This window comes from Petromyzon marinus, chromosome 72 (genome assembly GCF_048934315.1).
Source record: "Petromyzon marinus isolate PM22_M1 ecotype Great Lakes invasive population chromosome 72, UKy_Petmar_22M1.pri1.0, whole genome shotgun sequence".
Taxonomy (NCBI): Eukaryota; Metazoa; Chordata; class Hyperoartia; order Petromyzontiformes; family Petromyzontidae; genus Petromyzon; species Petromyzon marinus.
Genome location: NC_133738.1, coordinates 8,397,998 through 8,414,069, shown reverse-complemented (window position 1 = coordinate 8,414,069; position 16,072 = coordinate 8,397,998). Strand labels below are relative to the sequence as shown.

The 16,072-nt window shown below is 44.4% G+C and overlaps 1 protein-coding gene across 1 annotated transcript in view; it reads right to left on the bottom strand.

Annotated features, from left to right (window-relative positions):
* Positions 1-117: 117 nt before the first annotated feature.
* Positions 118-16,072, bottom strand: part of LOC116957334 (uncharacterized) — a 29,578-nt gene continuing 13,623 nt past the window's right edge. The window contains exons 3-7 of the mRNA XM_032979431.2: positions 14,583-14,807; positions 12,650-12,943; positions 3,425-3,853; positions 1,620-1,892; positions 118-908 (exon numbers count right to left, since the gene is read on the bottom strand). Of these exons, the coding sequence (XP_032835322.2) occupies positions 553-908; positions 1,620-1,892; positions 3,425-3,853; positions 12,650-12,943; positions 14,583-14,673 (1,443 nt within the window). The 5' untranslated portion in view covers positions 14,674-14,807 and the 3' untranslated portion in view covers positions 118-552. The remainder of the gene's footprint in view (positions 909-1,619; positions 1,893-3,424; positions 3,854-12,649; positions 12,944-14,582; positions 14,808-16,072) is intronic.

Sequence of the window (16,072 nt, the reverse complement as noted above, 5' to 3'; positions counted from 1 at the left end):
TGATGTCTTATTTGGCAGCTGTGGGTTGAACATCGACACCTTTGTCACCGACATTGGTGCCAAGGTCTCGAGTTTTGAATCGGTTCCAGTTTGCACAAACTCAGATGGAGAATGCCGTATTGATCACCACTATTTTATTGTCGAAGAACATCACAACTACTGTGCACAGACCGGGTTTACTAATTAATGGGTGGTTGCAGTGCAGCATACCCTTCACGACGCGCCACACAGCAAAGGAGTCGTGAGCCGACTCATTGACGTGCAGAGCATAGGACGATCTGTGAGACTCGATGAGTCAGACAGCCTTGAAATAAATGTTCACTCCAATCTTATCTGCATCTGCTTCGCAGCAATCGCCTCCGGTGACAGCCGGTTACTGCGCGCTTTCCCCGTTCTCTTTGTGCTTGTTCGGAGGGGCACTAGTTCATCAAAAACAGCAGTGATGCAATTTTCTAATCGAGCTGCAAATTAATCTAGAACTTCAAATCTAGATTAGACATCTCCATTTCTCTCTATACCTCCTCATCCACATCTTCCATCTCTCCCCTCTCTCTACGTGCGAACGTGCGAGCTCTGGTGCTTCCGGAGGGCGCCGGCGCGTGCGAACCTGCAGCCGCACTGGGTGCACGCGTGCTGGGGCCGGCGCTGCCCGGCGTGGGCGCGCGCGTGCGCCCGCAGGTTGGAGCTGCTGGTGAACGCGCGGCCGCACTGCGGGCACACGTGCGGCCGCTCGCCCGTGTGCGTGCGCGCGTGCTTGCGCAATGTGGACACCGCCGCGAATGCGCGGCCGCACTCGGCGCACACGTGCGGCCGCTCGCCCGTGTGGGTGCGCGCGTGCTGGGCCAGCTCGCGGACGCTCAGGAAGCGTCTGCCGCACTCGGAGCACGCGTGGGGCTTGTCTTTGTCCTCTGTCACAGACGGGGGGGAGCGGAGCGGGACGAGAGGGGAGAGGTAGGGCCGTGCACGGAGGGGGGTAGTGCAATGAGAAGGGTTTGATGGGGGTGGTGAGAGGATGATCAGGGAGGAGAAGAGGGGTAGGGAAAAATAGAGGTCGGCAGAGAGGAAGATGAGGACAGCGAAAGACGGAGAAAAAACTATTATAAATTCGGATTGAGGGACATCTTTAAGGACAATATTGTATTCGATATTTCTCCCTCCTTGCTCCCCTCCACATAAAGACCCAACTCCGCCCATAGACCCAACACTGCCCATAAACCCAACATTGTCCATGTACATGAAGGAGTAACTTTCTTTCTACCCTTTATTTAAGTCTCACCTCTTCTCCATTGCCCACGTTATAATTTTGCACGTTCTGCGTTGTGGGAAAAGAGTTCCCGAATGGAAGAACCGCGTTATAGCGAAAACGCGCCATGTAAACACAATGCGTCAAGTGAGGACTTGCCGTATCTGCACTCTTAGATGTTTTGTGACATTACCAATAAATTATATAAGCCGTCGTCGTTGTTGACCAATCTGGATATCGCCAATGTTGCGGCAGTCAAACACAAAACCGCCACGCACCTAGGAACCCGGAGTCCCAGCCAGCAGCGTTAGCAAGCAATCAGCAAGCAGGAAGCAAGCGGAAAACAAGCAGCAAGCGGCAGCAGCAGAGCGCTCACCGGTGTGCCGCTTAAGATGCTGCTTCAGGTTTGTGGCATGTGGGAACGCCTTGCCGCACAGCTCGCAGACGTGCGGGCGGTCGCCCGAGTGAGTGCTCTGGTGCTTGCGCAGCGTGGAGTGGTGTGAGAAGGCCTTGCCGCACAGCTCGCACACGAAGGGCCGTTCGCCGGTATGCGTCGTCTGGTGCCGCTGCCGGCTCTGGTTGTCGAAGAAGGTAGCGCAGCAGCGCTCGCATGCAAAGCGGCGCTCCTTCACCAGCCCTGCCACGCGCTCTGAGGTCAGAATCAGAAATCTTGATCGATTAGACTGCAGGAGGAGGAGGAATCGGATGGAGTTATGAAGCTCTTTTTCACAATTGTCCAGCAGGGGTCAACAAGTTACGACAAGAATAAAAAAACTATAGGAGTGTAAAAGTAGCGAAAAGGTAAGCAAGTCACAAAAAATAAATATATACAACTAGATTAACTACATAATGACAAATTGCGTAAGTACGTACATTTCTGCCGATTTTTTTTTTTACACAAAATGCAAGCTTGGACAAGGCAGCAAAACAACAATAAAATCATTCCCAGACAACACACAGTCCTTCAATAAAATGGCACGTAAAAACATAACAATCAAAACACGGGTATAGGTCACACAGCCATAGGTTGCATTTGACACGCGAGATGGGTGCGAGACGAGATGAACATGGCAGACGCAAACACAGCAGGGGAAGCTACGAGATAGGGGACACCCACTGCCCTCTCGGTCGTTCTGTATATTTTTTCAGTTTAACAGCCATCTCTCCATCCTGAAACCTCGCCCCCCAAAGCATGCCAACCTAACTGATCTCTTTCCCTTCCCTATCATCAACCTCTCTACTCCTTCCCATCCCTCCCCTGCCCTTTGGTGACCCCATGTGCCCTCTGTAACGGTCACTCATTCCTCGGCCCTTGCCATCTAAATAACTCTGTCTTACCGATTTTGAACTATGTAAAGCGCCTTCATCTAAGTCGCTCTATAAATATAACATAAGATTAATAACCCCATAGACAAGATGAGTGCCTCAATAGTAGTCAGCAGCTCACAATCAGACATTTGCGAGTTAAAATACTAGTTTTGTAATTGACTCGGCACAAGATCCCTGTCAGTTCAATAAAGTTGGTACTATTTTGTGGGAAAGTCAACAGTGATTGTCCTATGGAGAGATTTGCCCCACTCTTATAAAAATATGGATGTTTCACCACTGGTCCAGGACTGTAGAGAGATGATAAATGCCTGACTGCTCATTTGAGCAGAGCATCACATTGTCTTTGATTATCCAATACCGTGCTCTGTATTGTAATTTTAACAAATGTTTATCTCCATTGTAACATTGGCGTCACGTCACAACGGAAATAATCAATTTGGATTTCTCGCAGAGCAGTATGTCATGTGTTAAAGAACCCACAAAAATGGATATCAAAGAGCTACCTCCGAGATTCCATTCAGTGACCTCAGGTCCACATATGCAGTACTCTCCCACTCACTCTAAAAATGAGTGAGGTTTGTCGCATTGCAGTCAAACCAATATTATTAATTATCAGAGCTGGAATTTCACCAAGTTGTCATGGTTTTTCATGCAGTCACAAGTAAAATCATCTTGAAATTGAGCCAGGGCCTCCCAAACATTTCACAGCCAGCTGTGTAAGTGGACCGCGCAAACCTTGTGAGTACCATTGGCCTCCTGTCACTCATAATGGACAGGTTACCCAGGGTCCCACAACCCTGGTGCGCAAATACAACCCCGCACCGTGCCCTTTCGCACCGTCCATGCCCTCACCCGCGTGCGTCTTCTCATGCTTGCGCAGGAAGGCGCGGTGTGAAAACGCCTTCCCGCACGTGGCGCAGGCATGCGGTTTCTCGGCCGAGTGCCGCCCCTGATGCTTCTGGAGCGACGTAAGCTGTGAGAAGGCGCGGCCGCATGCGGCACACGCATAGGGCCGCTCGCCCGTGTGCACCCGCCGGTGCTTGACGAGCGACGACGCCACGGAGAAGGAGCGCCCGCATGCGGCGCATGCGTAGGGACGCTCGCCCGTGTGGGTGCGTGCGTGCTTGGTGAGGCTGGAGCGCAGCGCGAAGGCCTTGCCGCATGCGGTGCAGGCGTAGGGCCGCTCCCCTGTGTGAGTGCGCGTGTGGCGCCGCAGGTCACGCGACTCGGCGAAGCAACGGCCGCACTGCGGGCACGCGTGGCGCTTCTCCTTGGCACGAGCTGCAGTGGCAAGGAGATGGGAGAGAGAGGGAATTACAATAATTAAAATGTTGTAAAATGGCTTATTTTATCCGTAAATCTCACAAATGCGCCACCATGTATAAAAATCAGAACCTGCAGGGTAAATGGCCAAAACTATTGGGCGTTAAAGGTCAATGTACCCACTCACTCACCCACTCACCTACTCATTCGCTCATCTACTCACTCACCTCCTCACTCAGATCCAGGATAAAAGGCCAGAACTAGAGAGTAAAGGGGAATTTACAGAGGTGAGTTTTAAAGACAGACTTAAATATCTCACAATTCTGTCTAATTAGCAAAAGCAAAGTGATGTTCTGAAGCTTGCGAGCTGCACTGCAAAAATCCTGATCACCCCAGGAATACAGCCTTGCACTTGGATTACTTATGTAGGGGTATAGCGCTGGCTGCTGGGGGAAAAGGGTAACTGCGGTGTACGGCAGTACTCGTGTCAGCAGGCTGCAGTATATACGCGAGGGGGATATCTATGGGAAAGAACATAGAAGGGGCCCATCTTCACCATCCCGGAGTGCTGTTAGTCAGACAGCCTACCAACTGTTCTAAGTAGTACCGCCGACAATAGACGGTCTTAATTATAATAGTGTACACCCACGTAGGGTGTGTATATATCCCGATGGTGCTTGTGAATCTTGATTTGAAGCTTTCGTGACTGCAGCTGTACTTAACTCCGCTCACTACGTGACTTTATCGAAAGAACCAAAGAGTATGGTGCTTGTGAAATAAAGTGCCTCCAAGTATTAGTCTCCAATCTGCATCACTACACTTGGAAGAATGCGATCCGAATATCTCAGGGACCTCGTAGGAGTATTAAGAGGGATCAAGTCCTGTCAATATTGTGGCGCTAACCCACCGAGTGCTTTGTAGGTCAGCAGCACTGTAGTGGTTAGCGGTGTGTTACGAATCTAGTAACCAGAGTTCGATTCCCATTCACAGCTAACATCAGTGATGATTATGTGAACTGGTACTGGGCCCTACCCTAAGATCATTTCCACAGACAAATGTTGTGAAAACACTCGTAAAATAACAAAGGAAATATGATAAATAAAAAAGTCAAACAATCATACCACGCCAAAATAAAATCAGAAAGATAAATTATGAAAATAGATAAAAATAGATATATAAATAGATATCTGTGCATGGCGCTGGTGTGGCGAGGCGACAATATCATCACTAATTCAACTTCTCTAATCCAACACACCAAACAACTCTCTCTAAAACCTGCAGCTGCTAGACCACCCAGATTTTACGGCCTCCCAAAAATCCATAAAGAGGGTACTCCACTCCGTCCTATCCACCTTAACTCACCCACTTACAGACTGGCACGATTTCTGCCTGAGACTCTGCTTCCCTTCACGGGCAAGACTGCCTCAGCTGTTCTTAATTCGGCCCACTTGGTTTCACTAATCAAGGACATTACACTGTCCCCGGATGATTTACTTGTCAGTTTCTATGTAGTCTCCCTCTTCACCAAGGTACCCGTACCTGATACTATTGCAATCATCGAAGACCTAGTCCAACAGGGATTGGACCCTGATGTACCTTCGTTGGTAAGTTACGGCCTTACCAACACTTATTTCACCTGGAATGGTACTTTCTACAAACATAATGGAGGTACCCCAATGGGCTCTCCACTATCACCAGTGGTGGCCAACATTTTCATGGAGAAATTTGAGACAGATGCCATCCAGACATCCACCCGATGTCCTTCCTTGTGGAAGAGATACGTAAATTAAACGTTTGTCATCTGGCCACATGGCCAGCCAGTACTGAACCACTTTTTCAACCACATCAATTCCATACACCCATCCATCAAATTCACCATGGAAGTGGAAAATGATGGCAAGCTACCATTCCTGGATGTTTTGATCGAGAAGAGACCTGATGACTCGTTGGGACACTGTCTATAGGAAAGCCACCCACACGGATTCCTATATAATGCCTGACTCCCACCACCATCCAGCCCAGAAGAATTCCCTCATCAAAACACTACACCATAGGGCCCTTTGCATCTCCGACCAGCACCACCTAGCCAGTGAGCTTGAACACATATGCCAGGCACTCAGGAGGAATGGATATTCTGACCACACAATCCGCAAAGCTGCATCCCCAACCATGGGTAGAGAACCATCTGAGGACCCAATCAAAACCATCACCTTACCATACATAGCAGGGGTCACCAAAAGGATTGCAAAAATCTTAAACAAACTCAAGATCCAAGTTCGGTTCAATACAGTACACAAAATCCATGATTTGATCCCATCGGTGAAGGATGTGATTCCAGACATGCAATGTCCTGGTGTCTATAAGCTGAGTTGTGTCTGCGGCAGCAGTTACATTGGTGAAATGAAGCGACGTGTCTCAGACCGGGTTTGCGAACACAAAGCGGATTTGAAACATGGCAGAACCAACTCCTCGGCGGGGGCGGATCATTGTTTGAACACTCTGAGCACACATGACATTGCTTTCTCCGAGACCAAGGTGCTCTGCAAACCCTCGGGCCACCTTCAGAGATTTGTTCATCAAGCCATCCAGATATACAAACACAGACAAAACTTTAATCGAGAAGATGGATTCTGATTGAGCAATCATTGGAAGGATGTGATAAACAACGTGAAGTTTTAAATGCTGTGATTTTCACTCACCCACCCGTTTGTCGTCGTCCTCACTCACTCACCCGGTTGTCGTCGTCCGATTACGACTTGTACTACAAGTCCATTTACTTGCTAATTTCTCTAGCCCCACCCGTCCATGCACGCCACAACCACCCCCTCTCCCCCCGGTGCTAGCCCCCTCCTGTCCCTGCATGCAACAAACCCTCCCCCCTCTCCCCTGTGAACTCCCACAGCCAAACTCCTTCCACCCCCTTCCCTCTCCCCTCACGTGCCGCTATAAAGCCACAACAGCATATCATTTTTTCACACCTGAAGACGGACGCTTGTGTTGCGACCGAAACGTCATGTTTTATTTTCTTTTATTATTTTTTCTATCTACATGACTTTACCGAAAGAACCAGAGAGTACCGGTGTAACTATCAGCTGCAACAGAATATCAACAGGCATATGCACACAACGTCTTCATAAACTGAAAATGAATGACCAACCACAGTGCGATTGTGGCCATGCAATCTAAACTATGGACCATATACTCTTTGGTTCTATTGGGTAAAGTCACGTAGGTGAAAATAAAATAACAAAAAATCATGACGTTTCGGCCACAACACAAGCGGCCTTCATCAGGTGAAGGGACGAGACTGTCTGGAGGACAGCGCTGGAGTGGGAGAAGCCACGCTTAGATCACGACCTTTAAGCTGTGTGAGAAGAAAAACACAAAGCGCCTTGACAAAGGAATTAGCATATATTATGAGACCTCCTTAGCCAGAAACAAGACATAGGAATAGGTTTTACCCCTTCAACTGGCACAAAAACTGACACCTTTATTCAAGGCATCATGCTTGCAATGACCACAACACAAGCAGTCAAAATGCAAACAAAAAAGACAACTCTGGCAAAAGGAGGTCTCATAATGTTAATGCTCACCCCGAGACCTCAATACTCTGATAGTGCAGTGTTTTTGAGTTGTACGCCTTTTGGCGTCTTCTGGTCCAACACCAATGGAGACTAGGCTCTAAGAAAAGCTGTCTCGGGTGTGGACCAATCAAATTCAAGGACAGTGCATATTATTATCAGAGTTGTCTTTTTTGTTTGCATTTTGACTGCTTGTGTTGTGGTCATTGCAAGCATGATGCCTTGAATAAAGGTGTCAGTTTTTGTGCCAGATGAAGGGGTAAAACCTATTCCTATGAATTAGCATATAATTTAGCATTGAAATGGCTCATTGAAATAGCTAAGTTAAAGTATACACATCCGCAGAGGTACCCCTTGACAAAGGAATTAGCATAGAATTTAGCATTGAAATAGCTGAGTGATTAGCTTGTAACTGGTCACAGAAATAGCTATGTTAAAGTCAGAGCATATACATTCACCGAGGCACCTAGTACTCATCAAACAGGAGAATTTAGCGAAACACAACCACGCTCAGACAGCGGACCTTTAAACTGTGCGAGCAAACAAGCTATTTCTGTGACCAGTTACAAGCTAATCACTCAGCTATTTCAATGCTAAATTCTATGCTAATTAATTTGTCAAGGGGTACCTCTGCGGATGTGTATACTTTAACTTAGCTATTTCAATTAGCCATTTCAATGCTAAATTATATGCTAATTCCTTTGTCAAGGCGCTTTGTGTTTTTCTTCTCACACAGCTTAAAGGTCGTGATCTAAGCGTGGCTTCTCCCACTCCAGCGCTGTCCTCCAGACAGTCTCGTCCCTTCACCTGATGAAGGCCGCTTGTGTTGTGGCCGAAACGTCGTGATTTATTATTATTTTATTTTCACCTACGTGACTTTACCCAATAGAACCAAAGAGTATGGATCCTAGCAGTCACGAAAGCTTTAAATCTAGTATGGACCATATAGTTTAACACTTAGGCTTTCGCGACCAATATTATTCATAATAACGGTTTTTGGGTTAGATCGTGTTAATTATAAATGTGTCGTAACCCTCCACCACCAGACACGGCCAATCAGCAAAAAAATGTCACGTTGACAAAGGACAAATAGTTCACTACTTTAGCCCACTGGAGTGTTTAAGAGTGAATCCACAACATTTACAGTTTGAGTACGACGTTTCGCTGGTAATTACATCCAGCATCATCGGGCAATTCGCCAGAATGGTAAAGCCCTCACTTGCTCCCGGTCTTAAATAGAGCAGCAGGGTGACGTCATCATTTAACTCATTCAGGTGCTGTGATTTGAGGCGAAGGGAGAGGGGGGGTATTGTAATTATATAATCGATTGGTAATCAGTCAGTGGTTATGATTAGTAATGAGTTGTAGATTAGTAATTAGTTGTAATGTGTGTTAATGTGATTATATGCTATGTTAGTAATCCGTTAATTAGTATGTGTTTCCCCTATAAGGAATTGTAATATGTATTATTTAATAATACGCTTCCAAGCCACACTAAGCCTGTAGCTGTCAGAGAGATTAAAGTTATTTCTATTTCTCTCAATTTCAATGGATTATCTAATTAGTCTTTGCCAGTAATAATTAGTTTAACACAACACTTCAATGTTATCAAAATCAATTGAGTGTCCTTGTTGACAAGCATGTTCTGCCACTGCTGACAGTTGTGTTTGAGATAATTGAATATTTCTTTGGTGTTCTTTTAGTCTTATGCTGATGTTACGTCCCGTCTGTCCAATATAGCATCTGCCACATAAACAATTAATCCTATATACACCTTCTGTTGATAATTTAGGTAATTTGTCTTTAGTGCAAGATACTAGTTTTGAATTTTGTGTACTGTACCAAATCTTACTGTAATGTTTTGCTCTTGCAAAACAAGGGCTAATTTATATTCTTAGTTTTTTCCGTAAAGTCACGTTGAAGAGAAACAACAAAATAATAAAATATATATAAAACAATAAAAAATTCTCACGACGTTTCGACCATAACTCAAACGGTCATCTTCAGGCTAATTTGTCAGTTACTCCTGAGATATATGGAATTTTAATTGTTTTAACAATCTGATCGCTTTCAGCAGTGTTGCTTTGCGGTCGTGATTTGGCATTCAGTGCTCTGTTAATTTGAGTATTATTCTAGCCATTGTCGTAATGCTTCTTTGACATGTTTGATCTCTCTCACTAGACTTTCACCATCTGACACTGTTTCAGCCCGATGTATGAGCGTCTTGATAAAGAGGATTTCTGAGCTGGATGATGATGCGAATCTGTATTCAGATAGGCATCAGTGTGCGTTTGCTTTCTGTAATCGCTGTGTGTTATTTTACCGTTTAGGCCATGTCCAAGCAAAATATCTAGGAACGGGAGTTGGTTATTCACCTCCATTTCCATGGTGAACTGGATGGCCGGGTTTTGTGCATTGAGATGATTTAGAAAATCATTAAAAGTATCTTTACCATGTGGCCAGACAACCAAAGTGTCATCCACATATCTAAACCAAGAAGATGGTTTTAACGTGCACGAGGCAAGTGCTCTTATTTCAAAGTTTTCCATGAACAGATTTGCTATAGCAGGAGATAAAGGAGAGCCCATTGCTGCTCCTTCCTTTTGTTTAAATAAATCCCCTCTCCATAAGAAGTGTTATTTAAACAATGGTCAGCAAGTTTCGGAATATCTTTTGGTAAACCTGTATTCTTTACTAGTGTATCAAGTAATTTAAGCGATTCGTTCACTGGAACCTTAGTGAATAGAGAAATCACATAAAAACTTACCAGAATATCATTAGGATTAAGTTTAATATCTTTAATCACATTCACAAGATGTTCTGAATTTCTTATGAATGAAGATGTCCTACCGATGTAGGGCTGTATTTGTTTAGTTATATATTTTGCTAATTTATATGTGGCAGAGCCAGTTGTACTATGGGTCGTAATGGGATTTCGATTTTATGAATCTTTGGTAGCCCATACAGTCTAGGTGGTTTTGAGGCCCTTGGCTTAATTTGCTCATTCTTATGGATTAATGAATTTGCAATTATTGCAGTAGTCTTACGTTCTAAAGTATTAGTTGGATCTCGTTTAATTTTAATGTAGGTACTTTCTTCTAATAAATTTCTAATTTTATTATCATAATCGGCTCGTGACATCACTACAGTAGTTCGGCCTTTATCAGCTGTCAGGATTTGGATATCTTTATTTACACGGAGCTCTCTTAAGGCTTTTGCTTCGTTAGAGCTAATATTTACTTTTGGAACTTTGCTATTCTCAATTATTTTGGCAACCTCATGTCTAGTCATCTCTGCCTCATTATGTGGAAGGAGTCTTACTGCTGATTCTACCTCAGCAATTATCTCATCCACTGGAATTGTGCATAGGGTAACGGCAAAGTTAAGGCCTTTAGAAAGGACAGAGGTCATGTCACTGGTTAAAACAGTATTCGTCAAGTTCATTATGGTTTTGTTTTTAAAGTGTTCGTTTTTAGTAGGGATTTGTTTATTATGAATTCTAGAAAATGTATTCATTTGGTTAGTTTTTGTTATATTAAACACATTATCAGCCGATTGTTGTGTTATGGTATCGATTATATTCCAATAATGCATGGATACACTATTGCTTATATCTAAGTGAAACTGCTTTAGCGATTCCTAAATGTAAGATAATTCACTCCTGTTGTGCTGTATTCTCTCTATTAATAATAATTCGCTAGCTTTGTGTAGTATTTAGTTAGCTTTAGAAGACTTTATGTGATGTGTTATTTTAACTGCATTTGGTATTACCTTTGAATCTCTGCACCTTTTGAGGAATGCCAGTGAAGATATCAATTTTATCCGCTTAATGTGGAGCTTCTCCAACTTTCTGGTTTTAAGAAAAGTATCCTCCCTATAGAGGTTAGTTAGTTTAACACGTAGGCGTTCGCGACCAATATTATTCATGATAAAGGTTTTTGGGTTAGATTGCGTTATTTATGAATGTGTCGTAACCCTCCACCACCCTACACGGCCAATCAGCAAAAAAGTGTCATGTTGACAAAAGACAAATAGTTCACTACTATAGCCCACCGGTGTGTTGAAGAGTGAATCCACAACATTTACAGTTTGTTATGACGTTTCGCTGGTAATTACATCCAGCATCATCGGGCAATTCGCCAGAATGGTAAAGCTCTCACTTGCTCCCGGTCTTAAATAGAGCAGCAGGGTGACATCATCATTTAACTCATTCAGGTGCAGTGATTTGAGGCGGAGGGGGGGTATTGTAATTATATAATCGATTGGTAATTCAGAACATATATATAACTAAACAAATACAGCCCTACATCGGTAGGACATCTTCATTCATAAGAAATTCAGAACATCTTGTGAATGTGATTAAAGATATTAAACTTAATCCTAATGATATTCTGGTAAGTTTTTATGTGATTTCTCTATTCACTAAGGTTCCAGTGAACGAATCGCTTAAATTACTTGATACACTAGTAAAGAATACAGGTTTACCAAAAGATATTCCGAAACTTGCTGACCATTGTTTAAATAACACTTCTTATGGAGAGGGGATTTCTTTAAACAAAAGGAAGGAGCAGCAATGGGCTCTCCTTTATCTCCTGCTATAACAAATCTGTACATGGAAAACTTTGAAATAAGAGCACTTGCTTGAGCATATTAAAACCATAATTTTGGTTTAGATATGTGCATGACACTTTGGTTGTCTGGCCACATGGTAAAGATACACTTAATGATTTTCTAAATCATCTCAATGCACAAAACCCGGCCATCCATTTCACCATGGAAATGGAGGTGAATAACCCACTCCCGTTCCTAGATATTTTGCTTGGACATGGCCTAAACGGTAAAATAACACACAGCGTTTACAGGAAGCAAACGCACACTGATGCCACTGATGCCATAGTTTGCCATAGTTTACACTCATTCATTTGAGGAATAGTAAAACTGCACAAAATCTCTCATGAATCCATCTCATAGCTATCAGTCCTCAACATTCACATTTTGCTACTCAACAAACTGCCATTAGCAAGAATATGTGTGCATTTGGGTCTATCTGCAAGCCTGTGGAGCTCTGTCAGTCGATGGATCTCTATGCAAGTCTGCAGAGCTGTCACAGACTTACACAGAGACCCGCAAAATTACAGGATCTCATTGGGGCTGGCTAAGTGTCTTTGACCTCTGCGCCTCCTCAGTTACAATGGTAAAACATACTTTCAAGATTGTGTTTTTATTCACTCACCTCTATGCTCCACTCTCAAGTGTCTACTGAGATCTGCGCTGGCAGTGAAGTTGACACCACACTCCAAGCACCGATGCTGACCCTCACCACCCTCCTCACCCTCTCCACCCCCACCATCCTCACCACTCTCTCCATCCTTCCCACCCTCACCATCTTCACCACCCTCTCCATCCTCCCCATCTTCACCATCCTCTCCATCCTCCCCACCCTCACCCCGCTCTTCACCAGTCTTCTCAGCAACATCATCTGCAACAGCTGCAGTGGTGGCAGTGATGGTGGTGCTGGCGATGCCACCTGTGTGGAAAATTATGCATTTCATTCAAAGATGGCGGTGATAGTGATGGTGGTGATGATGGTGTTGGTGATCGTGGTGATAAGAGGTAGAGTAGCGGTTAACACGCTTTGCTACAAAGCCTGTGACCCGAGTCCGATTCCCCCTCGTGGCCAACATTGATGATAAAAACCTGAACCAGTCCCGGGCCTCCCCTTGATCAACTTAGCCTCAAATGTGTACCTGGTGCAGTGTATAAACATCGGCACTTGGGGTCAAAGGCAGCCAGGCATGGTGCTGGCCACCCACCCCCTTGTGTGCCATGCCGACCTTCATAGGTGCTTGCTAACATGCCTCAACAGCCTGTTAAGGGTATACGGGGGGTTTTGGTGATGAAGGTGGTGATGGTGTTGGTGGTATTGATGGTGGTAGTGAGGGTAGGGAGTAGTGTCATGGTGAGCGTGCTACAATACAAACTTGGCAAACCGAGTTCAATTCCTGCTCATGTTCAACATCAGTGACGATTATCTAAATCGGTCCTGGCCCCCCCCTAGTCGACGAGTGGCGATGGTATAAACATCGCCACTAGGGAGACATAGGCAGCTGTAGTGATCGTGTTTGTGATCCTGGTGATAGTGATTGTGGCGTTGATGATTGTGGTGGGTGTGATGTTGGTGGTGTTGGTTAAAACCCCCACCTCAGTGGTTGCCACGAAGTAACGCTGTGGTGGCTGTGGTAAATGCTATATTGGACAGACGGCATGTAACATTAGCGTAAGACTAAAAGAACACCAAAGTAACATTAAATTATCTCAAACACAACTGTCAACAGTGGCAGAACATGCTTGCCAACAAGAACACTCAATTTATTTTGATAACGTTGAAGTGTTATGCATAACTAATTATTACTGGCCAAGACTAATTAGAGAATCACTGGAAATTGAGAAAAATACAAATAATGTTGACCTCTCTGACAGCTGCAGACTTAGCGCAGCCTGGAAGCATATTAATCTTGATTTGAAGATTTCGTGACTACAGGAATCCATACTCTTTGATTCTTTCGGTAAAGTCACGTAGGTAGAAAATAATATAGATCACGACGTTTCGATCACAACACAAGCAATCGTCATCCGGTGAGGCCAACCCTGCTGTTATGAAGCGTATTATGAAGTAATACACAATACATATTGCAATTCCTTATAGAGGAGTCGCATGCTAATTGGCCGATTACTGATCTATGATATAATTGCAATACCCCCCCCCACCTCCGCTTCTGATCTCGAAACCTGATGGGGTTCAACAATGATGATGTCATCCTGCACTATTTAAGACCGGAAGCAGGTGGATGGCTTTACTATTCTGGCAAATCGCCCGAAGATGCTGAATGTAATTACCAGCGAAACATCATACTAAAATTCTAAATGTTGTGGATTCACTCTTCAAACACACTGGTGGGCTGAAGAAGTAACTAATTGGCGTTTTGTTAACGTGACACATTTTTTACTGATTGGCCATGTCGGGTGGTGGAGGGTTGCGACACATTTATAATAACTCGCTCTAACCCAAAAACCTTTATTATGAGTGATGATGTTGTTAGTGGTAGTGAGGGTGACGTTGACTGGTGGCTATGTATTGGTAGTAGCAGTGGTATCATGACACTCACCTTTCCTTTGCCGGTTCACCGCCAAAGCCTTTCGTGGTGGCCCGATTGCCTTTTCACCATCACCACCACTTCCTTGCACCACTGCCTTCATTGCATGTTTCCTAACATTCACCCCACACGTCCCACACGCCGCTGCGGGAGACGTCTGCCGTTGTTGCTGTTTGCGTGCTAGCTCCCTCCTGCCACTTCTCCTCCCGCACTCAATGCATGGTCGCAACTTCAGCTCTGACCAACGGGAGCAGAGAGAGGAGAGAGTGGGGCGGTGGCATCAGTGCTGGTGATTCAGTGCAGCAACAGCATCGTCAGTGGCAGCAGCATCATCAGCAGCAATACACGACTTCAATAATCCGTGGTGATCTGGTGAGACCAAGCATTCTGTAATCTACATCACCCTGTAGAGGCGAGTCCCATAATCTGCAGCAATGTGATTCTCTCTCTCTGCTGTGCCATGATTCTTTCTCTACAGCTCCACGATTCTCTCTGCAGCTCAGTAATACTCTCTGGAACTCCATAATTCAAAACTTCACAGAGTTTACATTGCAAAGCAGCCAGCAACTTCTCTATGTGGGGTGCTTTCAATAAAATAAAACTGATAGTTATTAAATTATATTAAAGCTTATTCCTTGGGTCTTTAGGTAAAGTCACAGACAGAACAATAAAAGAATAAAAAGTGAATAAAAAATAATAAAAATATCACGACATTTCGATCGCAACACAAGCAATCGTCATCAGGTGAGAAAAGGGGGAAAGCTGCTGAGGCAGGCTGTTTTAAAGGTCTTAAATGGGTGTAGCCCAAAGGTCATAAACGAAGTGGGCTGGGCTAGTGATTTTAGAGAGAGATTAGCATGCCAATGTAAACGGCGGCTGTGTAAACGAAGTGGGCACGGCTAGTTATTTTAACGTGAGAGAAATTAGCATGTCAATGTAAGAGATTAGCATGTCAATGTAAACGTCGGCTTTGTTAGTGTGAACCTGTTAATGTAAAATCAGAGAGTCGAAAATTACTGCTAACATCGGAAGGTAAGATGGAAACATCACAGCCAGTTATTAATTGAACTGGTTACAAACGTCCTTCCAATGATTGCTCAGTTTGTACCCATCTTCTCGGTTGAAATTGTATTATTTTATTGTTCTATCTACGTGACTTTACCGAAAGATCCAAATAATATAAATTCCTGCAGTCACGAAAGCTTTAAGTCAAGATATATTAAAGTTGATAGAAAAATTCTAAAATTCTAATGACATTATAATTGTATTAATCTGCAGGCGGTGGTGATGCAGTGTGCCGAGGATTACGGGGGGAATCAGCTGAAATTACTTCGCAAATTTCAGGGTCAATGTTGCCGCGGATCATGGGAGGAGTCATAAACAATGGATAATCCACGGATTTTAGGGATTTGCGTTTCACAGGAGCACAGATTACAGGTGCATGGACTACCGGAGACTGGATTACTGGACCACACATTATAAAAGCGCAGGTTACCAAACTT